The 24,564-nt window shown below is 42.6% G+C and overlaps 1 protein-coding gene across 3 annotated transcripts in view; it reads left to right on the top strand.

Annotated features, from left to right (window-relative positions):
• The window catches only part of ZDHHC9 (zDHHC palmitoyltransferase 9), a 33,552-nt gene that overhangs the window by 4,188 nt on the left and 4,800 nt on the right, over window positions 1-24,564 (top strand). For 2 of the 3 annotated variants that reach the window (XM_073799125.1, XM_073799126.1), the window contains 8 exons: window positions 7,611-7,679; window positions 9,018-9,178; window positions 14,760-14,918; window positions 19,741-19,878; window positions 20,832-20,878; window positions 21,651-21,755; window positions 23,202-23,305; window positions 23,710-23,806. In XM_073799125.1, coding sequence (XP_073655226.1) covers window positions 7,611-7,679; window positions 9,018-9,178; window positions 14,760-14,918; window positions 19,741-19,878; window positions 20,832-20,878; window positions 21,651-21,755; window positions 23,202-23,305; window positions 23,710-23,806 — 880 coding nt within the window. The remainder of the gene's footprint in view (window positions 1-7,610; window positions 7,680-9,017; window positions 9,179-14,759; window positions 14,919-19,740; window positions 19,879-20,831; window positions 20,879-21,650; window positions 21,756-23,201; window positions 23,306-23,709; window positions 23,807-24,564) is intronic. The other variant, XM_073799127.1, reaches the window with a different exon arrangement.

Below are 24,564 nucleotides of genomic sequence, written 5' to 3' on the forward strand. Positions count from 1 at the left end.
CCTCAGATATGAAGGGCGAGGTTGTTTGTAAACTGCCCTGGGTTCCAGCTGTCTGTGGGGTAAATATTTTTGAGGGTAGGGCTTGGGGGAGGGAGTAAGGAGGCCGGAGGGGAGAAGGAAGTAAACGTGTTAGCTGAGCAGTGGAGTGGGGAAGGCTACATCTGACCAAAGGGGAGAGGACCCTGGCAATGAATGCTTTTTTTACTGAGAATGGTAGAATCTGTGTTTGTGAGTGTGCATGCATCTGTCTGTCATATGCAGACACACAGGCACTCTAGGTGGCAGCTGCCTTGAGCCTAACCAATGACAGGCTGTACAGAGGATACCAGCATGCCTCTGAGGAATGACATTTCTTTCTGGTTGACCTTTTTCTTTGGGGTCTGTAATTTACTACCCACCACGTGGTGGTGGATAGGGTTTGGGGGCAGAATATGGGCTCCTTCACTAGTATGAGAACTTAGGGAGACCTCAAGAAATCAGCTGGGGGCTTCCCTGGTGGCGCAGTGGTTGAGAGTCCGCCTGCTGATGCAGGGGACACGGGTTCGTGCCCCGGTCCGGGGAAGATCCCACATGCCGCGGAGCGGCTGGGCGCATGAGCCATGACTGCTGAGCCTGCGCGTCCGGAGCCTGTGCTCCGCAACGGGAGAGGCCACAACAGTGAGAGGCCCCCATACCGCGCATAAAAAAAAAATCAGCTGATCTAGCCCCCTGCCTTCAGGCAGTTGAGGGTGTCTGAACCACCAGTGACAAAGGGCTGTCTCTTTTCATCTTTAAACTGTCTAGGAGCGTAGACTATATGTCCCCTGGCTGCTGCATTTTGGCCTTGAGGAAGAAAGTTCAGATCTTGAGGCACATCTGGACCTGCATTTAGTAACAGCGTCCTGCTTGCAGCAGGTGCATAGGAACGAGTGCGAGGTGATTTATAACCACCCGTGGCACAGCCCTGGGTCAGCCAGATGGCTTGAGAAATCTGGTCAGGCATGTGGGCGCCCCTTGATGAAAAACATGCAGTGTTAGTAGTGCCAGTGGACATCTTTTTATTTTTGGATTTTGCCTTTACACGTTTAGATTTCTCAAAGGAGGGACCTGTAATTTTCAGTGGACAGACAGTAGGTTGAATACGTAAAATGAGCAAAGGTGGTCCATCCAGGAGCGAGTTAGCTCTGTATTGTTAGAAGTGTTTCCAAAGAAACTGGGTAGCCATCTCTCAGGGCTGCTGTCACAGAGTGGATTCCTGCCTAGGATGGGAAATTGGGCTAGATTATCACTAGGCCTCTTGCAACTCTGAGAGTCTGAAATTCTATATAACTCTTGTGTCTGTCTGGAAAATTCAAATACACACACAGAAAAGGAGGGGATAGAAGATTACCAGTAGGTAGCTGTATTTTAAATGTAATTGTATCTGTAGTAAAAATGTCTTTGAATTTTGAAGCAGAGTGTAAATTGTACAGTACTTAAAAAAAAAATTTCCTTGCAAGTAGAGATTATCATACTAAGTGAAGTAAGTCAGAAAGAGAAAGATGAATACCATATGATATCACTTATATATGGACTCTAAAATGTGACACAAATGAACCTATCTATGAAACAGAAACAGACTCAGGGACGTAGAGAACAGACTTGTGGTTGCCGGCGGGGGTGGGGTGGGGTGGGGAAGGGATGGAGTGGGAGGTTTGGGTGAGCAGATGTAAGCTTTTATATATAGAATGGATAAACAACAAGGTCCTACTGTACAGCACAGAGAACTATATTCAGTATCTTATGATAAACCATAATGGAAAAGAATATAAAAAAAAGAATGTATATATAACTGAACCAGTTTGCTATACACCAGAAATTAACACAACATTGTAAATCAACTATACTTCAAAAAAATACTTTAGTTAAAAAAAAAAAAACTTCCTAATGTATTCTTAGGATGAGGTATTTAGGAAGTGTGAGCTTTGAGCACATGAACCATTCTCAGTCCTTTTTGCCCAAACCCTGTCCAGCTTGTGTGATGAACACATAGCAAACAGCTTGGCCGGGAATGTTAGGACACTATAGCAGAATGACACTGACAACCTGTGAGCTGTCCAGCTACTGAAAGGCTATTGTGGTATTTAGTCAAATTCAACTTCCTCATAAAGCTTGGGGAAAGGACCAAGTGCACTGTGTTCTGGAAGTGGCTTCCTAGCTGTCTCTTTTAACATTGTGACCAGATCACTAGTGGGGTCAAGGTCCTGAGACTTCTGTTGTGGCAAGAATGATTGTGTGACTCTTGAGCCCTGAAGTAGAAGTAGTTTGCTGCTATGATCAGTGCTTATGCCTCACTGTGCTATATCTAGAGGAAACCGTATCAAGGCACTATCAAACCCTGTTGGACTGACCCTCCTGGGTGCTCCTGATGTACAGAGGAGTCGTTGAATTGGATGAACTGAAAGAAGTTTTGTAGCACTGCTTAGTAATTGTCCCACTTCTAGCCTATTCATATTCTACCTCTTTTTCAAGTCCCTTCTTGAGTCTTCCTTCCTTCATGAAATTTTTCTAGTAATTTCTGCATTCTCAGGACTAATTGTACATACCAGTCATTTAATATGTAATTGACATTTTTTATATTTCTGAATTCTGTGGTGATTACACTTCGAGCTCTTTCAATGTCAGGGACCATCTTCTGTGTCTATGTGGCCCCCACAGTGCCCTCTGCCAGGCCTTTCATAGAGTAGGTGATCAATAAATGTTACTGAATTGATACATTCTGGATGCACTTAAAATGTAACAGTCTTGACTCACAGAATCATAGAGTGATAGAGCCGGAGGGGGCCTTGGAGACTATCCCTATCCTTTTGCAGGTGACAAAACCAAGTCTACAGAAATGGGGTTATTTCATCAAGATCGATCGGCCAGCCAGTGCCTTTATATGACACTACTTTTTTTTTTTTTTTTTGCGGTACACGGGCCTCTCACTGTCGTGGCCTCTCCCGTCGCAGAGCACAGGCTCCAGACACGCAGGCTCAGCGGCCATGGCTCACGGGCCCAGCCGCTCTGCGGCATGTGGGATCCTCCCGGACCGGGGCACGAACCTGTGTCCCCTGCATCGGCAGGCGGACTCTCAACCACTGTGCCACCAGGGAAGCCCTATATGACACTACTTTTCATCTCATTGTTACCTTTTGAATACGGAATCGTGAAGACGTGCAGATTACTGAAGATGTGCATGGTGCTGAGTGCTGGACACGCATATTCTGGGGTCTTGCTAGCTAGTGTTTGTGTTACCTTAGTGGACTCCAGGTTATTTTGGCCTCCCTAGCCCATGCTCCTAGAAAACGAAGGCATCTTTGTGGAAAACTGACAGCGTTCCAGCATGGCATTCTGGTAGCCTTGCAGGGACAAGGGAGCCCATGTCTAAGTGTGAACTTAGCAAGTACGCTTTGTGTGTTACAAGAGGTTATCACTGCTGTCGCTGCCCCTAGTCCCTGCTGCCGGGATGAGGACAGCTCAGAGAAAAATTAAGCAGTGTGTGCTCCCTACCATGTTACCCTGTGGGTGATGGTGATGAAAGGGACACCGTGTCCCCATGGACAGGAGGAAGAGAAGAGGCAATCTGATAACAAACTTAGCAGGTTTGAGGAGACACAGGGCTGGGTAGACCAGAGCCAGACTCTGACATGGCAGAATATCTGTGCCTACAGTGACAAGGTCCAGGTTCCTGAATTCCTTAGGTGAGATTAGGAAGAGGAAAAAGTGACTTTATCATGATCTCTAACCAAGAGAGTATTCTCTGCAGAGCTGCTCTATGGAGGTTCAGTCTTGTGCTTATCCTGCCCAAGATTCTGTCTGTGACTTGGTCAACCAAAGACAGTTTTAGAAAGGCATAGTTGCCTCTTTGATATCAATCTGTTAACAGTACTTAGCTAAACTCAACTTCCTGATAAAGCATGTCCCCTGAAGAAGGATTGGGTCATGTCTCCTGAACAGTGTGCTTTCCGTTAACAATTCTTTACGGTTCTGTCATTCAGAATTCATCTGTATATTTTCAGCCTCTACTACCTTTTGTGGTAATGAGTTTCACACTGTCAGTCTCCACTGAATGAGTCTCCCATCTTTTGAGAATGAGTCTTAATTGAGTATAGTGATCGTCTATTTTAGGAAAAGTGAGCACAAAGAACAGGGATGTCCCTAGCATGCCTACATCAGTTGAGATGTTTATTGAGGGAGAGGAGTCCTAAATCTTCCTCCTCAGAGATGCCAGAGGTGGTATTGTGTTTAAGAACAAAAAAAGGCATCTTATGCCTCTTGCAATAACAAGAGGCTAGTGAATTCAGGGTAATGAGGGAGATGTGTCTGGAATGGAGCAAGGAGGAAGCAAGAACCTTATGATAATGATTAGATAAGGCCAGTTCAAGGAGGGCCTCGGAATACTGGCCTGAGGAGTGGGGGGCTTAATATAATAGGCAGCAGGGAACTATTCTAAGTTCTTGATCAGGAGGATATTATAATTGAAATTTTTTATATTATAATTGAAATGTGAAATTTATTATTATAACTGAAATTTGGCAACTACTTAGCAGGTTTGCCTGGATAGAGATTTTGGCCTTCCTCAGTGAGAGGATGGCTCATTGCCTCACAATTGAAAAGGTCCCTGTTTGGTTAATTTTCCCCACTGCTCCTGGAGCAAAACAGGGTTATGCATTTTCCTTTGACTTTCACATAGCAGTAAATCTGGAGGGTGATATTAAATTATGTTTTTAGTGTCCAAGGAAACTTTTTCCCTCGTAGCAGACTCTGAGTGTCATCAGAAGAATGTTGAACCAGTCTTATGGGTGGTTGTACGTGTTTACTGTGCTCTAGAGGTAGGTCATATGTAAAAGGACAGACAGCCATCCATATCAGGGAGGACTTATAGCAAAGGCTTATTTCTATTATCTGGGATCAAGGGCCATTATGGGGCTCCAATCCTTGGGTCATTCCTGCCGTTCCAAGCACAGCTCTTCCTTAAAGCCAACCTTAATGGCTGCTATGGGAGCAGTTTCAAGCAGCCATCAGCTTCCCAAGAGAGCTCTTCTCTGACCACTTACAGTCCTTAGAGTCTGACTCACCATGTGAACACTTGATTATTGGTCTTATCTTATTTAGCTGTTTCATATGTTAGTTATGTTTTCCTCAACAAAATTAACTCCCATTTCTCTTGCTGTTCATTTGTTAGACCCATAAATACTTGTTGGCTGATTGATTGCATTGATAAAAGGACAACAACAAAAAGCATAGCAAGAAAGCTATTAGGGAGACTTTGAAGCAGAGTATAGAACAGTAGTCCACACTGCCAGTCTGTGAGGCAGCCCTGCCATGGAATCTGTCTGGTTTCTTACCAGCTCCCCTCATGAATCTCTTTTGAGTTTTTTTGTGTGACTTGAAGTCTGTGTCATTATCATTGTCCCTCCAATGAACGCTAGTGTGCTAGGGATGGGGGATGGGACATGACACACCAGCTCAGCCTGGCACTGCTGGTTACTGCTGGTCAGTACCACCATGTGGGAGTCCTGTCGTCTAGTCCAGCTATGGAAGCCTGAGGCCAATCGAGAGGTTGGTAGAGGATGGCTTAAAATGATGATGTCTCTTCAGGTGGCAGAAATGAAGACTTAGTGGGCACATGGTTGCATTTATAAGATTCACAAGGGAGAAAAGCAACTTCTAACCCCGTGGTACTCTGAAGACAAAGGAGAGTTCTGTGTCAAGAAGTGTATGGATATCATTATTCGTATCGATATAGATGGAAACTACTACGGGGTTTCAAAAACAGCTTATATTTGTGGATGACAGATCCGTGTTTCACTAGGACAAATTAGTGATGTTTGAGGGTACTCCTGACTTTTGAGGTCGATACTGGGAATTACCCCCAAATCTTCACATAGCTTATTCCTATACAAGACAGATCTCTAGCTTACTGCAATTATGGGACTGACCTAGGTGGGTATTAAAGACAGACAGATGGGTTGTAGTTCACAGTGGTCTTAGCCGCTGGCTCTCTTATTTCTTCTTATTCGGGGTAGAAAGGCCTGCTGGTCCCACATCTGCCTTGCCAGCCACACCCACTCACTAGTGACAACTGGCTGCCAGTATCCTTGTCTCTGGAGAACAATACAATGGGCCTGTTGTGTACTTGTTGACATACAGAGTGGATTGTTTTAGCAGGTGCAGATGATAGTCTGTGTGGAGATTACAGAGACCTTTATCCTTAATGGCATAGTGTAATTGAAATCTAAGTTGTTCTTTGTCTGGTCAACAAGCAGGTGTTGAAATGGGACTTAGTTAAGCTTGGGTCTTCTGTGCATGGGGGCGACATTAGTATGTGTGTGTGTGGGGTGTGTGTGGGTGTGTGTGTGTTCTACCTTCTCTGTATCTTTTCCCTCTAATAAAACAGTTTAAACTCCCTTAGGTGGCCAATCAGATGGCTCTGATTTTTCTAAGGGTTTTCATTGGAGACTATACACCCAGGGCAGTTTGAATCCTGGAGACGTCACTTCTTTGTTTTCAAGAGTGATTTTAGAGATGGGCAGTGATGAGGAAGATGGCTGTTTTCTGTCAGCATGGTAATTTCATTTGGCTTGTTTGTGAAACGGAGCCTCGTGATTCTCCTGTGTCCTTTTGGGTCCCTGGTAAGTGGAGGTGACTTTTCTGAATTCACTTCTTTTTTTGTTTGTTTGTTTGTTTGTTTGTTTTGTGGTACGCGGGCGTCTCACTGCTGTGGCCCCTCCCGTTGCGGAGCACAGGCTCCGGACGCGCAGGCTCAGCGGCCATGGCTCACGGGCCCAGCCGCTCCGCGGCATGTGGGATCTTCCCAGACCAGGGCTCGAACCCGCGTCCCCTGCATCGTCAGGCGGACTCTCAACCACTGCGCCACCAGGGAAGCCCTTATAAATTTTGTTTTTATTTTTAATTTTTGTTTTATTTTTGCGGTACGTGGGCCTCTTACTGTTGTGGCCTCTCCCGTTGCGGAGCACAGGCTCCGGACGCGCAGGCTCAGCGGCCATGGCTCACGGGCCCAGCCACTCCGCGGCATGCGGGATCTTCCCGGACCTGGCACGAACTCGTGTCCCCTGCATCGGCAGGCGGACTCGCAACCACTGCGCCACCAGGGAAGCCCCACTTCTTAATTATCTGTACCAGTGAAGGGGAATAGTGGAAAAGAGGGTAATCCACAAGCGAGTGATATGGAAGGACCTTCATTACCCTGAACTCAGTTAGCCAGATCCTACCCTTGGCTTTTAGGAGAAGGAAAAAAATCTTACAAAAGCAAGCTAAGACCAAGGATTTTATTAAAAAACAAACGAGCAGGCAAGCAAACAAAAAGCCACAGAAATCATTTTGCAAGTTCACTCCGTATGTTCACCTTCATGGCAAACTGCTCAGTACAGTTGGTTTGAACTCCCCATGCAGTCGTGTGTGTGGCACGGAGGCAGGAGGAGGATCTCATGGGGATTGTTCCAAACCTGCAGCGAAGGTACAACCCAGGGTTAAACGTTTACTCTGAGTGGACAGCAGCTTGCTTAATCCCTGTGCAGATGAGATAAGCCTTTTTCCTTAGCTTACTTTCTTCACTCTGCCTCTGGTCCTTGCTCATCCACTTATAGTCTGCCTCCAAGAGAAGATGTCTATGTTGAAGGAGAAAATATGCCTCAGGAGGAGGAGAGTAAAAATAGGTCAGTGGTAACTCTAATTACGTATTCCCATTTATTTGGTTTGATACTCAGTTCAACTCGACAAGTATTTGTTGATAGCCTCTTTGTTCTCATACTTGTATTAGGCTCTGGGAGATAGAGAACCGTGATGATAATGTTAATAACTGACGTTTACTTAGCGTTTACTATGTGTCAAGGGCAGTTCTAAGCACTTTATTTCTATTCATGCATTTGAACCACGCAACCACCCTATGAAATACTGTCATTATCATCCTCATTTCACAGATAAGGAGACTGAAGTTAACTCAGTTACCCAACTAGGAGCTGGTAGAGCCAGAATTCAAACCCAGGCATTCCCACTCCTAAAAGACAAGGTTCTTGCTCTTATGAAGTTCAGTTGGGGGAGATGAGGTCAACATAGTGAAAAACAGTGCAGTTTAGGATAGGCCTTTGGAAGAGCCAAGACCTCGCTAAATCCCAGATTCTTCAGCTATTATAGATGTAGTGTGAGAAGTGGATGCTGTAATGTGCCTAAAGAGCTTAGTGCATCTGGTGTGTTCTCAATAAATTGTGGCTGTGTTGATGACAGTGACGGCATTGATGGCTTTGGATCTGAAAGAAGAGTAGAGCTGGGATATCCAGAGAGAAAGAGGAATGGCCTTCCAGGTGAATTATGGAAAGAGGGTAACAAACATGATGTTGAGAAGGGGTGCTAAGGAGATACAATTTTCTTATTCCCTTGCTTATGGTCACTAATCATCTATTGGCTCAGCTCTTTGAGGAAGGAAGAGGAGTGAGTGGATGTTGCAGAGTCAGTCAGCAGCCCTGAAGCTTTTCACTGGCCTTCAAGCATGCTGGACATACCGTCTGTCTGACACTGGGACTCTGCTTCATGACTGGTCCTCATCTTTTCTTCCCCCTCCTTGAGCTCAGGCCTAACGCCAGATGAGTGGATATGAAAAGCTCTAGACATTCCCAGAGTGAGAGCAACCTATGGTGCTTACAATCCAGGTTCAGTTGGGTCCCTGACCTGAACAGGTATGAGCCTTTGCTGAGGTACAGAGGAAATGTGACCCCCAGCAGGCTGATGGGAGGGACTGGGCTTGAGGGTAACGGAGGTTCCTTAGGCTATCTTCTGTATGTTATAGGTGGCATCGATCAGTTAAGTATTTGTTGAGCGCCTAGTATGTGCAGAACCAAATGTTAGGACTTTTCAGTAATTCGAGAGAAGTAAAAAATATGGTCCCTGCCCTTGAGGTACTGTAATTTTGTTGTGGAGATCAGATTGACATACTGGTAACAATTCCAGGTCAGTATAGGGTAGGAATAACTAGATGCTCAACTGCTTGCTTTCTTCAGATGCCGCTACCTGGCTGTCCAGCTGTCACCTGCCATCCCTGTGTTTGCTGCCATGCTCTTCCTTTTCTCCATGGCTACACTGTTGAGGACCAGCTTCAGTGATCCTGGAGTGATCCCTCGGGCCCTACCAGATGAAGCAGCTTTCATAGAAATGGAGATAGGTGAGTTTTCTAACCAGCTGGCAAGATATTGTACAGTGGGTGGCTTTGATTAGTAAGAGAATGGAATCATAATTGTAGTTGCAGACTAATAATCACTTCTAGCCTTTTCCCTCTGAGATCCTGAATCTGAGATCATTACTACCCTGTGAAGAATATGAACTTCATTCTTCCCTGTTCTGTGTTGCATTTGAGGAGGGATATCTTGCCAAGGTCGTGCTGCACTGTTCCCAAGAGGATTTTTTAAAAAACTTTTTGGGGGTCGTCAACTCATTTGATTTTTTTTTGTATTTATTTAATTTATTTATTAATTTGGCTGTGTTGGGTGTTCGTTGCTGCTCTCAGGCTTTTCTCTAGTTGTGGTGAGCGGGGGCTACACTTCGTTGTGGTGCATAGGCTTCTCATTGCGGTGGCTTCTCTTGTTGCGGAGCACAGGCTCTAGGCGTGTGGGCTTCAGTAGTGTGGCACGTGGGCTCAGTAGTTGTGGCTCACGGGCTCTAGAGTGCATGCTCAGTAGTTGTGGCACGCAGACTTAGTTGCTCTGCGCCATGTAGGATCTTCCCGGACCAGGGCTTGAACCCGTGTTCCCTGCATTGGCAGGCAGATTCTTAACCACTGTACCACCAGGGAAGCCCAATTCATTTGATTTTTTTCAAATTTATTTATTTATTTATTTATATTTTTGGCTGTGTCGGGTCTTAGTTGCAGCACGCGGGATCTTTCGTTGCAGTCTGTGGGCTTCTTTCTAGTTGTGGCTCGTAGGTTTCTCTCTGGTTGTGGCACGCGGGCTTCTCTCTAGTTGTGGCATGTGGGCTCCAGAGCGTGTGGGCTCTGTAGTGTGGCACACAGGCTCCAGAGTGCACGGGCTCAGTAGTTGCAGCACGCGGGCTTAGTTGCCCCGCAGATGTGGGATCTTAGTTCCCCGACCAGGGATCAAACTTGCGTCCCCTTCATTGGACGGTGGATTCTTGACCACTGGACCACCAGGGAAGTCCCTCATTTGATTTTCTTGATGAAAACTATAAACCTCTTCATAAAAATATTCTTATATGCATCACATACATACAATTTTGGATATAATTTCAGGGATTCATAGATCTTTTGAAGCACATGAGTGGGTTTCTAACCAAGGATTCCTGCTTTAGGGGAACACACAAGATGAGAGGGGACAGGAACCACTGGGAATTATAGGAATGGTAAAGGAAGTAGTTACAGGCTAATCACAGTACAGTCTGCAGCTCAGGGTAGGGCTCTTTGGGACAGAAATGAAGAGCTACACTAACCAGGAGCCAGGGTGCCTTCATGAATTGAAGCAGAACTTCCCAGGAAGCTCCTGGGAGACTCCTGGGAGCTCACACTCCTGGGAGACTCCTGGAGCTCACACTGGGAAAGAAGGCTCTGATGCCAGTACTAGGAGGGACTGGAGCCCACCAGATCCAACAGTGGTGCCTACCTAAATTGTTCTCAAATCTGGTACCCAAGTAGCTAGAGTCAGCATCCAAGCCACGTAGAGTAGAAGAAAGGGACCCAGGACTTGTAAGACTAAAAGCTGTACCATTGGTGTACCAATCTGTGGTTAGCCTTTAGTTCTTTCAGGTGCTTTGTTGTTGTTGTTTGTTTGTTGGGATTTTAATATTTTATTGAATTAAAAAGACAGACACATTGGGGTTCTAATAGGTATTATATTTATATATTATTTTTGAGAGAATTTACACTTATATAATTATTATGTATAATTATCCCCAAGAAGATAGTACATCTTTCTGTATTTTTAGACTGAATTTTGTGCCCTTTAATAGAATTTTTATAGTTTTTTTTAACATAGTTTCTATACTTCTCATATTGAGTTTATTCCTGTTTATATGCATGCTATTGTCAAGGAAATATTTTCTCCCAGTTCTAGTTGGTTTCTTTTTTTTCCCCACAGTTTTATTGAGATATAATTGGCATATGACTTTGTGTAAGTTTAAGGTGTACAACGTTTTGATTTGATACTTTTTTAGGTTGCTTTGAAGGCTTCCAGCTTTTGTATTTCTTTTGTTTATTTAGCTGTGTTTATTTAGCTTCTTAGTGGATTTCTTTTTGAAAAATTTCAGCCTATTTTAGTTGCGGTAAGGGGACATAGATTTGTGCACATCTGAGCTCAAACTACTTAGGGGTGGGGAGAAGGTGGGAATTGTGGGAAGGAAACAGAGGCGAGGTGTGTTGGCGCAGCTGGAGTTGGGGGAGACCTCGACTAGTTAGGAGCAAGATAGGAAGGGACAGTTGTGAGTGTAGTCTTTTCTCTCTCTGGGTTAGTCTTTTGTCCTCCTCTTTCCATCACGTATAGAGAAACTGAAGGTCAAGGCAGTGCCTTGGCTTGATCTTGCCTCTCACAGCAGGCTGTTAGCAAGGTTAGCTCTGTTTTGCCAGATTGCTGGGCCCGGGGCCCAGGCTTAAGCTGTCAGGTTGTTACCTCTGCATTTAGCATGTTTCTCTCAATAGTAGAGTGCGTTCTTGAGTTCATACATATGTTTATGTTAGCAAGTTTTTGTCAACTTACATTCAGCCCTGTACTGGGTATGCTGTGGGTAGGGTCTGGGTGGGGGAGAGAAGAAGACATGTGGTTGGTTCCCTTGCATCATAGCGCACCTCATGGGATGGGAGAGCCTTGAACTCTCTCCCAGGTGCCCTCATGTAAAGTACATGCAGAGGAATGTGAGGGTGGCATGCTGGTACTTATATCATCCTCTAATGAATAGCTATCCCCATTCTTTAAGACTTGTGTCACACTGTTATTGTTTGATTTCACAGCATCCACCCCACTCCGCTAAAAAAGGAAAAAAGTTCCATATGGCAGATATTTTTAAAATCAAAGTGAATTGAAAAAATATTCTGTTTTTAGAATTATCCTGCACAGCAAGGGTGCAATGAGACAGGCACTCTCATATGCTGCAGATGGGCGGGCATGCAAATTGATACAATCTGTCTGGGAAGCAGTTTCCCAATAAGTGATATGGGCTTTAAGGGTTCATACCCTTTGAGCCAGTAATTTCACTTCTCTCAGGATTAGCTAAAGGAAATAATCAGAGATTTACACAAATACTTGTAGAAGGATTTTTAATGCATCATTTTTTCTTTTTCCTAGCTATTTTAATGCCAGCAACTTCATATATTACTGCTCAGACTTCAACATGCTTTTCTTTTTTTCTTTATGTTTTAGAAATTAATTTTAACACATGAACATATTCTTGAGGAAGGGAGGAGGGGGTTGGGATTAGGGTGGAGATCAAAGGGGACTTAAGCTTTGTCTGTAATGTTTTAAGTTTTTGCATGCAGCATCATTTAAATAGCAAAATACCAGAGGCAACTTAAATGCCCAATAACATGAATTGGTTAAATAAATTACAGTACATGCATATGATAGAAAATTGTATTGCCAATAATGATGTTTTCAGAAAAAAATTAACAACCATGGAAAAATGCTTACTGTATAACGTTAAGTGAAAAATACAGGGTATAAAATTGTATCTAAAATATAATCTCAAATTTAAAAAATCATGAATGTTTATTTATTTGTTAAGAGTAGAAGGAAAGGGACTTCTCTGGTGGCACAGTGGTTAAGAATCCGCCTGCCAATGCAGGGGACACGGGTTCGAGCCCTGGTCCGGGAAGATCCCGCATGCCGTGGAGCAACAAAGCCCGTGCGCCACAACTACTGAGCCTGCGCTCTAGAGCCCGTGAGCCACAACTACTGAAGCCCACCCGACTAGAGCCTGTGCTCTGCAACAAGAGAGGCCACTGCAATGAGAAGCCCACACGCTGCAACGAAGAGTAGCCCCTGCTCGCCGCAACTAGAGAAAGCCTGTGTGTAGCAATGAAGACCCAATGCAGCCAAAAATAAATAAATAAATAAGTTAAAATTTATTTAAAATAAAAAAGAGTAGAAGGAAATATACCAAAATGCATAAATATCCCTGAGTTGAGAGACCATCAGTGATTTTTTTGTCTTCTATTCATATTTTCTGTTTTTTCCAAATTTTTTACAATAAGCATGTATTACTCTTATTTTTAAATAATTGTTTTTCTGATTCTAAATATTACCAGTCTTTTTTCATGCATATATTTTACTTTTGCAAGGTAAAATGCTTCTTTTTAGTGTACAGTTTCATTTTTCAGTATGTTGTGAATATTTAAAATGTGTACATCATTTGAAATGGCTGCATAATATTCCATCCCATGCACGTATCATAATGTACTTAACCAACCTTCTATTATAATATTAAGTTTATTTTCAGTCTTTCACTATTAAAAGGGACTTCTGTGACAAATACCCTGTGTTACCATCTTTTGTACATCTCTTTGTAATTTTGATAAGTTCCTAGAAGTAGAATGGCTGGGTCAAAAGTATACACATTTAGGAGCTTCCCTGGTGGCGCAGTGGTTAAGGATCTGCCTGCCAATGCAGGGGACACGGGTTCGAGCCCTGGTCTGGGAAGATCCCACATGCTGCGGAGCAACTAAGCCCATGCGCCACAACTACTGAGCCTGTGCTCTAGAACCCGCGAGCCACAACTACTGAGCCCATGTGCCACAACTACTGAAACCTGCGCACCTAGCCCATGTTCCGCAACAAGAGAGGCCATCACAATGAGAAGCCCACACACTGCAATGAAGAGTGGCCTCCGCTTGCCGCCACTAGAGAAAGCCCGTGCGCAGCAACGAAGACCCAATTCAGCCAAAAATAAATAAATAAATTAATTTTTTTAAAAAGTAAGCACATTTAAAATTTTGGTAGTCACTGCCATATTGCTTACTGGTAATGTATAAAAATACCTTCTCCCTATCCTTGCCAACACTGGGTATTTTTATTCTTTTTTTTAACATCTTTATTGGAGTATAATTGCTTTACAATGATGTGTTAGTTTCTGCTTTATAACAAAGTGAATCAGCTATACATATACATCTATCCCCATATCTCCTCCCTCTTGCGTCTCCCTCCCTCCCACCCTCCCTATCCCACCCCTCTGGGTGGTCACAAAGCACCGAGCTGATCTCCCCGTGTTATGCGGCTGCTTCCCACTAGCTATCTATTTTACATTTGGTAGTGTATATATGTCCATGCCACTGTCTCACTTCGTCCCAGCTTACCCTTCCCCCTCCCCATGTCCTCAAGTCCATTCTCTATGTCTGCGTCTTTATTCCTGTCCTGCCCCTAGGTTCTTCTTTTTAATACTTGTTAATATAGAAGGTGGAAATGGTATCTTTATGTTAATTTCTTTGATTATCAGTAAAGTTATATGTTTTCATTTCATATGTTTTTTAGCCATTTTTATTTCTTCTATTATGAATGTTTTTCTTTGTAATCAGCCAAAAAGCTTGAAGAAACACTTTTTTACGTGTACACAAAATAATTGCATGGCACTCAGTGGAATTTGGGGAGGATACTCTGTGGTGTTGAGAGTCTAGTCTGGAAATGCCAGCCTGGCGGGGACAGTGGGCCTAGGGAACATTTGATTACTCCCATTGCTCTTGGAGAGGTGGTAAGGCTTTTGGTCTCAAATAATGGCTAGCAGTGGTGTTAACTGTCTTTACTGATCTACAGAAGCTACCAATGGTGCAGTACCCCAAGGCCAGCGACCACCCCCTCGTATCAAGAATTTCCAGATAAACAACCAGATTGTGAAGCTGAAATACTGTTATACATGCAAGATCTTCCGGCCTCCCCGGGCCTCTCATTGCAGCATCTGTGACAACTGTGTGGGTGAGTAAAACCAAAGAGATGTTGCCTGGGGAAAGGCTGAGTTGAAGAAGAGGGTCAAGGTGATTTTTCTCAGGAAAAATCAGTGGGGGTGGGAAGATAGATTTAGATAGGAAACAAGCTAGATTTTTAGTTAAGAAACTTAAGATGGGAAACAAGCTTCCGAACAATTGCAAATCAGCTGTACTTCTGTAGATCAAATCATAATTTAAATATCCTCTAGTTTAAAAAAAAAACCTCTTTGGTAAATAAAGAAAGAAACTTTACCTGTTTTTCAAATCTAGATTTTCTTCTACTGGATCTGTTTCAAGTGGAACCCACCTTACGTAGGGGGAGGAGAATCCTAGTCCACTGGAGGGCAGCATCGGGGAAGGAAGGGCTAAATAAGAAGTGGTGTTCCCAGGAAGAAAAAAATTGCTAGCATTTATTGAATTCCTAATATATACTAGGCACTTGCTAAGTGCTTTCCCTTTCTCTCATTTAAGACTCATAAGAACCCCATAAGATAGGTATTATCCTCATTTTACAGATGAAGAAATAGATGAAGCACCTTTGTGTAGGTTCATATAATTAAATTAGTATGAGATGAAGCTGGAACAGCTCTGATTCCAAAACGCTCATTTGTTCTTTCTCTGCTTCTGCTGCAAGGGTGGGGGGTGTATGTGTGCATAATACAGAGATCTGTGCTTCTAGCTGCATATATGTGACTTAGTTGTAATCACTGCCTAGTGTATGCCGAGCCCTGGGAAAGATCAAAAACAGGCAGTAAATATGTCTGTTGATAGGCAGATATGTGCAATTCCTTATATTATCAATAGGCATACTTCCAGCATTCTTTATATATGCCATGGAGCATGCCTGAGTACATTGCTTTCCTCTCATTAGCCAATTCTTTTTAGGTTAAGGTTGGGAAGATATATCTTACTTTATATGGTAAAAGCTATATGTAGATAGGATTTTTATAAATTGAAACTCATTTTAAATGAGCCAGGAAACTTGATATTTCAAGGAAGTGTGATGTGAAGGTTTTCAAAAAGTATTCCCTCTCCTTATTAATATTCTTAAACATAAAGAACTCATGCAAATTGATTTTTTAAAAAAGAAGCAATAACATTTCAGTAGAAATATGGACAGCAGATAAAACAGGAAATGCAATTACTTAGTTCACATGAAAAAAAGGTTCATCTCTACTAAAAAGCAAAGAAATAAAAATTAAAACAAGATCTTAAACCTAGAAATTTAGCAAGGAAAACCTGATAACGCTTAGCCCTACACTGGTAGGAGTGTAAATTGGAACAAACTTTTTGGAAGGCAACCTAATAAAATTCATGAAAACCTTAAAACATGTATACCCTTTGGTGCCAGTGACTTGCCTTCTAGGGATCTAACCCAAGAAAATAATTAGAGATGTGGTAAAGATTTAGATATGGACATATTTACCTCCAGATTATTATAGTAATGAAAAATTGAAAAGAAACTAATTGTCCATCAGTAGATAAATGGTCAAATAAATTGTGGGACATAACATACAGTGGACTTCTATGGGTAAAGCTCATACCAGAAAGCTAAATGAAATAAAATAGAAGGTAGGCTACATTTATAGTGTGATCTCAGTTACACATTTAAAAAAATATAAGTATGTATAAAGAATTATGCAAGGAAGTACTCTAGAACGTTTATTGTCTATTATCTATAGGTTGTGGGGTAATAAGGGATTTTGTTTCCTTCATTAGAAAAAAATTATTTTCAAGTTTTCTACAATGAGCATGTATTACTTGTATCAATATTATCAGAAAAAAGTGTGATTTATAATATATTGATGGTAAAAATATTGAATATATCTGTATAAATCTGCATTCTTCAGTGTTTTTTATGTGGCAGGTTTGCTTAAAGTAAGGCTATATCTTCCTTCCCTTTTCTGAAAAGATATAGGCCTTTAACTAGGAGATGCACCTGTTTTTACAGCCTTATTTTTTGACTGGTACACAGCTCACTGCGCTTTAAAAATGATATATTTTATTCTTTGTGCTTTTTTCATTCATTAAAATAATACATGTTGGGCTTCCCTGGTGGCGCAGTGGTTGGGAGTCCGCCTGCCGATGCAGGGGGCACGGGTTCGTGCCCCGGTTCGGGAGGATCCCACGTGCCGCGGAGCGGCTGGGCCCGTGAGCCATGGCCGCTGAGCCTGCGCGTCCGGAGCCTGTGCTCCGCAACGGGAGAGGCCACAGCAGTGAGAGGCCCGCGTACCGCAAAAAAATAAAATAATAAAATAATAATAATACATGTTCATTGTAGAAAATATGGGAAGTACAGGTATTAATAAAACTTAATCCCAAACTCACTCTCCATTTTGCTGTATTTCCTTCTAGTCTTTCTCTTGTTTGTGAAATTGGATCATACTAGAGTTTTTAGTCCTGCCTTTGTCACTTACCATTATATCCTGAGCATTTTTCTACACCTTTAATAAATGTTTTTTGAATATATTATTTTAATGACTGCATAAGCCATCATATGGCTATATTCTACTTTATTTAGGTGGTCTCCTATCAGTAGATATTATTCACGATCCTGTTTTATTCATTATTATAAAACTGCAATCAAAATTATTAAATTTAAAAAAATTAAGTTTAAGGATGTGGCGAAATTGGAACCTTCATACATTGCTGGTGGGAATGTAAAATGGTGCAGCTGCTGTGGAGAACATTTTGGCAGTTCTTCAGAACGTTAACATAGAATTATATGACCCAGCAATTCCACTCTTGGGTATATACCTATATTACCCAGTGTGCTCGGGCTGCCAACAAAATACCACAGACTGAGTAGCTTAAATAACAGAAGTTGAATTTCTCATAGTGCTGGAGGTTAGAAGTCCAAAATCACAGTGCCGACTGTGTTGATTTCTGGTGAGGCTTGCAGGTGGCCACCTTCTTGCCGTGTCCTCACATGGCCTTTTCTCTGTGCTCGTGCGCTTCTGGTATCTCTTCCTTTTCTTCTTATAAGGATACCAGTTGTATTGGATTAGGGCCCCACCCTTATGACCTTATTTAACTTTAGTTACCCCCTTAGAGGCCCTGTCTACAAATGCAGTCACACTGGGGTTAGGGCTTCAATGTATGAATTTTAGGGGGACACAGTTCTGTCCATAACAATACCAAAAAAGAACTGAAAACAGGAGCTCAAACGTACTTGTACATCAGTGTTCACATCAGCACTGTTCATGAAAGCCAAAAGATGGAGACAATCCAAGCGGTGGTTTGGGGGTGATGAAAATTTTGGGAAATAGGTAGTTGTGATGGTTGTACAACATTGTGAATGTAATTAATGCCAGTGAATTTTACACTTAAAACTGGTTAAAATGGCAAATTGTATGTTTTATATATTTTACCACAATAAAAAAATTAATAAAAAAGTATTGAACTTAAATTTCTGTGCACATCTCTATTTCCTTATGAGAAATTATTAAAAATGGATTTATTCTGCCGAAGGGGTGTGAGCATTATTAAGGCTCTTGATACATACGGGCAAATTGCTTTCCAGAAAGGTTCTCTCAATTTGTACTTCCACAAACAGTATATTAGAGTGTACGTTTTACCGTGTTCTCGCTAGTACTGAATATTATTTTTTATATTCTTATTTTGATAGGCAGAAAAGTATCTTATTGTTGTATTAGTATTGCGATGAGTTAGTGAATCTGAAAACGTTTAAATATATGTTTATATGGTATTTATTAACTGTTTTGCTTTTTGACTATTTTTGAAGGAGTATTTGTATTTTGTTATTGATTTGTAAGGACTTTTCATAGACTAAGTTACAAAATTCACATACTTTCTCGGGGTTTTTTTTCCTCTTTAATTTTCTTTATAGTATTTTTAACATCTATGAAATATTGTTTAAAGTGTATGGAGTCAAATCTATTTTTCTTTGTCATCTGTGGTTTTTTTCCATTACTTTTATGCTTAGAAAGTCCTTCTCCATACAGGAGACAAATGTTCACCTATTCTTTATGGTTATTTTAAGGTTTCACTTTGTTTTTACATTTAACTCTTTAATTCATCTGGAATTAATTTTGGTAAATAGTGTGAGGGAAAAAGATCTAACCTTATTTTCAACCAAGTAACCAATTGTCTCTGAGTTGTTGATGGAATGATACTTCCTTTCTCTACTGGTTTTGAAGCACTACCATTCTCAGACAGTAAATTTTTATATATTCTGTTTCTGAGTGATTTCCATTCCATTGAGCTATGCCACACCATTCCAGGTATGTAGGTTTATAATTTTTTACTAACTGGAGTTTAAGAAAAACCACGCTACTCATTTTTCAAAAGTCCCTTGGCTATTTACACCTATTTATTCTTCCTGTGCTTAGTAGACACACTTACTAAGACTTTTCTTTGGAAAAGCAAGGTCTCTGCTGTTAACTGACAGTGAGACAGATCACTTAACCCCTCAGTGTCTCAGTTTTCTCATCTGTAAAATGGAGAAAAGAATATCTTCTTTTGCCCAACTTCCAGGACGATTGTGGGGATCAAATGAGATGGCTGTGAAAACACTGTGAAAAATAAAAACCAGTGTTTTTTTTTAAATTTATTTTGGAAGGAAATAGGTGTTTTTGGTTTTATTTATTTATTTGAATTTTATTTATTTTTTTATACAGCAGGTTCTTATTAGTCATCCATTTTATACACATCAGTGTATACAAAACCAGTGTTTTTTACAGTTGAAATAGGCAGCGATCCTAGGGGTCTTGGACTTAGGTATTAAGTGGATGGCAGGGTTGTGCTTAGTTTTGGAGGTTTTGGCACTGGACTCTCTCTTTCTCCCACAGAGCGCTTCGACCATCACTGCCCCTGGGTGGGGAATTGTGTTGGAAAGAGGAACTACCGCTACTTCTACCTCTTCATCCTTTCTCTGTCCCTCCTCACGATCTATGTCTTTGCCTTCAACATCGTCTACGTGGCCCTCAGTGAGTATACAGGGCAGTGTATGTTGCTGGAGGGGTGGGTGGTGGGAGAAGACTTGAGGACAGCTTAGGAGAGTGGTTCCGTATCCTGGCGGGACTTTACCATTGCGAAGCCACCTTAGGACCAGTTAGAAGTGTGCACTACTATCTGCTCCTGAACAGAGCTCCAAACCTCAGCTCACATCAATTAGGATTTACCGAGTGTGTTGGTCTTCTCAGTGGCCCTCTGCTGGAGACCAGCACCATAATTACTGGTCTGTACCTAGAGTACTGGGCATTTCTGAGGTGATCCCAAAGGTTGGGGATGTATTTTTGCCTGTATGTGTCACCTCTTTTGCCTCATAAGACCTGCCCTTGTGTCAGGTGGTAGAAGGGGTTACACCAGAGAAATGTCTTTTAGTGGCTCATGGTCTACTTTGGGAGATAGAAAATATACACCTGTGCGTGTGTGTGTGTGCGCGCGCGCGTGTGCACATGCACACATACACACACATAAAACAGCCCAAGGGCAGATGGGATGAGGAGTTAAAGGAGTGGTCTTAATCCAGGCAGCTTCCTGGGGAGAGATGAGTCCTGAGCTGGATTTTGAGCAGTGAAGAGATATGGATTGATGAAGAGAGAGGATTTTTCTTGGATATTTCTGATTTCTTTCATCTATGAATGAATTTCCCGCTCCATGGCCATAGCTGGAGGCTAGGGAAAAGGGAGGGGAGCCAGATGCTTGGCTTGTGGCCGACTCTCTAGTCCAGTGTTGGGTCCTGTATTGAGAAGGTGGACCCTTTAGTCAAGAGAGTACCAGCTTGGAGGTGTGAGTCCCTTGCCTGAATGAGGGCTTATCTCTTGCCGGCTTGTAACAAGGGATAGGGAGGGAAGAAAGTGAGTAGGCACTAGGGTATGTGTGTATTTTTTACTAAAGTTACTAATCTTTCTCTCTACTCCTCCTCCCAATTTCACAGAATCCTTGAAAATTGGCTTCCTGGAGACATTGAAAGAAACTCCTGGAACATATCCTCCCCTGGCAGGATGTCCCCGTGAAGCCCTCTTAAACTACTTTTCAGCATGCTTTCTGTCTGCAGTTCTCCACCATCTCATTTTTCAGACATCAGAGAGTGCCAACGTCTAAAATTTTTAAATGTAGCCTTAGTGGTAGCAACTAGAATGGAGGATGGCCAGGGCTTAAAGGGAGGTCTTTCCTTCAACTTTGTCTCCACTGCCTCCCTCCCAAGTCCTTCTGATCCCAGGCTCAGCCCTGCATTCTCTAGTGGGCTATACTTTGCTCTCAATAGACCTCTTGCATCACTTACTAGAAGTCCCACCTTCCTGTTACAGCTAAGCTTATTTTGTACAGAAGTTACATTTCTGAAAAGGAGATTCAGATGGGATTTCTAGAAATCACATTCTGGTTTCTTTCCCACCAGTTGTTTCATCTATAAAGTTTATTTTTTGATGTGTTTTCCATTGGCAGTGATGGCCAACGTTGTTTAGCTTTGGACCCCTCCTAAATGTCCCCTTCGAAGAGCCAATGATGAATAAACAGACAAACACCTAAATAGACTAGATCTGTTAGAGAGCTACTTGTAGTGGATAAACAGGCATCCTTTACCTTTCATGAGGGATATAGCCAGCAAGTTTAGAATTCACCCATTGTTATGTATGGATATATATTTGTGGTATATGTTCCAAGGGGTAAAGATGGTGTGACTGGTGTCATGAGTATGGGCTGCGGCATCAAGTTCCGTGGTGTGGCTTCTTCAATATTCCTTAACCAACACCTCACTGTTCTAGAAGTACTCATTTGCTTCTTCACACTCTGGTCCGTCGTGGGACTGACTGGATTCCACACTTTCCTTGTGGCTCTCAACCAGACAACCAATGAAGATGTGAGTCAACTTTTCCTCTCCTCATTACATATTCTTCTACCAAAAGCCTATTCTCTAATTACCTGCTGGAGAACTGAGTCTCCAGGGCCTGGGAGGTTGAGGCAGGCAGAAAGCCAGGTGTGGGAGATTGTTAAACCAGGTGTGTAGAAGAAAAAGCAGACTGCTTTGTTTGGAGCTGAATGCCTGTAGGGAATTAGGAAGAAGAGATTGAATATGGTTGGGTGAGCACAAGGTCTTTAGCTGTTCATAGGTCCTTAAAAGCTAACTGGTGCCTCTGGGTTTGGAATGGAGAGAGACAGTTGCATTGAATAAGTCCTTGCTTTTAAAAAGTTACCGATTGGGACGTCCCTGGTGGCGCAGTGGTTAAGAATCCGCCTGCCAATGCAGGGGACACCGGTTCGAGCCCTGGTCTGGGAAGATCCCACATGCTGCAGAGCAACGAAGCCCGTGCGCCACAACAACTGAGCCTGCGCTCTAGAGCCCGTGAGCCACAACTACTGAGCCTGCGTGCCGCAGCTACTGAAGCCTGCACGCCTAGAGCCCGTGCTCCGCAACAAGAGAAGCCACTGCAATGAGAAGCCCGCGCACCGCAACAGAGTGGCCCCCGCTCGCCGCAACTAGAGAAAGCCCGCGTGCAGCAACGAAGACCCAGTGTAGCCTAAAATAAATAAATTAATGAATTAAAAACAAAAATTTACCGATTAATCCATATTCATTGTAGAAAATCAGGAAGTACAGATGAGTAAAAAATAGCAAATAAGTCCCTGTAATTTTACCTCCTAGGCATCACCATTGTTAATGGTATGATCTATAGTCTTCTAGACTTGTCTAGACTTGTTCTCACGTTTGTTTATGTGAATATATTATGTATTTTTAAATGGAAATAATACATAACGCTCAGGTATCTGCTTTTTTACTCTATTGTGAATATTTTTCCGTGGCTATGCATGTATTTCTCTTTTTTTTTCTGTTGTGGTAAAAGACACATAAAATGCACCATCTTTTTTTTTTTTTTTGGCTGCGCTGAGTCTTCGTTGCTGCGCACAGGCTTTCTCTAGTTGCGGTGAGCAGGGGCTGCTCTTCGTTGCAGTGCGTGGGCTTCTCATTGCGGTGGCTTCTCTTATTGCGGAGCACGGGCACTAGGCGCGTGGGCTCAGTATCTGTGGCACAGGGGCTTAGTTGCTTCGTGGCATGTGGGATCTTCCTGGACTAGGGCTCGAACCCGTGTCCCCTGCAGTGGCAGGCGGATTCTTAACCACTGGACCACCAGGGAAGTCCTTACAATGTACCATCTTAAACCATTTTTTAAGTTTACAATTCAGTGGTATTAGTACATTCACATTGTTGTGCAACCATCACCACCATCCATCTCCAGAACTTTTTCATCTTCCTGTGCTGCATGTATTTCTTCAACATAATGTTTAAGCCTTGGCTTTTATCTTGCAGATCAAAGGCTCATGGACAGGGAAGAATCGTGTCCAGAATCCCTATAGCCATGGCAATATTGTGAAGAACTGCTGTGAAGTGCTATGTGGCCCCTTGCCCCCCAGGTACTCAGAGGACTAGAAGATCCTGGAACTCTTGGGACAAGCAGTTTGACCTGATCCTGTCACCTGGTGTGATGCATTCTTCTGAACATGGCCTCTTCGTGTCAAAAGAGGTCTTCCCAGGGATTGTCCCTTGGTGCCATATCTACATGGACCATAGGCCATGGGCTGGTTGTTTTGAAGGGATGACCTTTCATTCTTATTTTATCTGTTTGTTCCCTTGTTAATGTGGTATTCCCTGGTTTGTGGAAGAAAAAGTGAATGGAAGGTAGGAGATGTGTGCTAGGATCAGACTAGACTGCCAAAGGGCAGGTTTATATTTTCCAGCACACACAGGAAGATTCAGTGGGGTGGGTGGGTGGAGAGGTGGATGCAAAGTGCTTTGTTAACTCTCCTGTCTCCTTCAGTGTGCTGGATCGAAGGGGTATTTTGCCACTGGAGGAAAGTGGAAGTCGACCTCCCAGTACTCAAGAGGCCAGTACCAGCCTCTTGCCTCAGAGCCCAGTAAGTGTTCCTGACTTTTTAAGGCTTTTAGACTTTAAGACTGAGTTGGGGGTAGAGGGTGTAGACTAAATTTACACCTTAGAGATATAATTAGGCAATTTTGTGTCCAGTCACTCCAGCTTCCCTGTCTCTGCTTCTGCCCTGACATTGCCTTAAGATCTTTGTGCCCTTGACATAGATTGAGATCTAGTCATTTCTTCAACATTCTGTGCCAGCCAATGTGCTAGGTGCTAGGGATACACCAGTGAACAAGTCACATAATGCATCTGCTCTTATGGAGCTCATTGTCTAGTGGGGACGACAGAAAACAGGTTATTAGTCCGTGTAGTGAAAAGTGCCTTGATGAGGGAAGCATAAAATGCTATAGGAGCAATGACAGGGGTCAGGAGGGTGGGTTGGAGTTAGTGGTGTGGTTACCTTGGTAGAAGGAGGCTTCCTCACTGGAATATGCAGATGTGGAAACTCTCCGAGCTATACTGATCACATATGCTTTAATAAAGTATGTTCCTAAAATTATTAGTTGAACTTTCTTTTTTTTGTAATAGCTCTGTTGAGATATAATTCAGATACCATAAAATACCTGTTTAAAATGTAGGAGTCACTGCTTTGTAATATGTTCACAGAACTGTGCTATCATCACAACAATCCATTTTAAAACATTTTCATTGCCCCCCAAAAACCCCTGTACCCATTAGCAGTCACTCTCCCTTTCCCCCCAGTTCCCTCAGCCCCATCCCTAGGGAACTATTAATCTACTT

This window comes from Tursiops truncatus, chromosome X (genome assembly GCF_011762595.2).
Source record: "Tursiops truncatus isolate mTurTru1 chromosome X, mTurTru1.mat.Y, whole genome shotgun sequence".
Lineage (NCBI taxonomy): Eukaryota > Metazoa > Chordata > Mammalia > Artiodactyla > Delphinidae > Tursiops > Tursiops truncatus.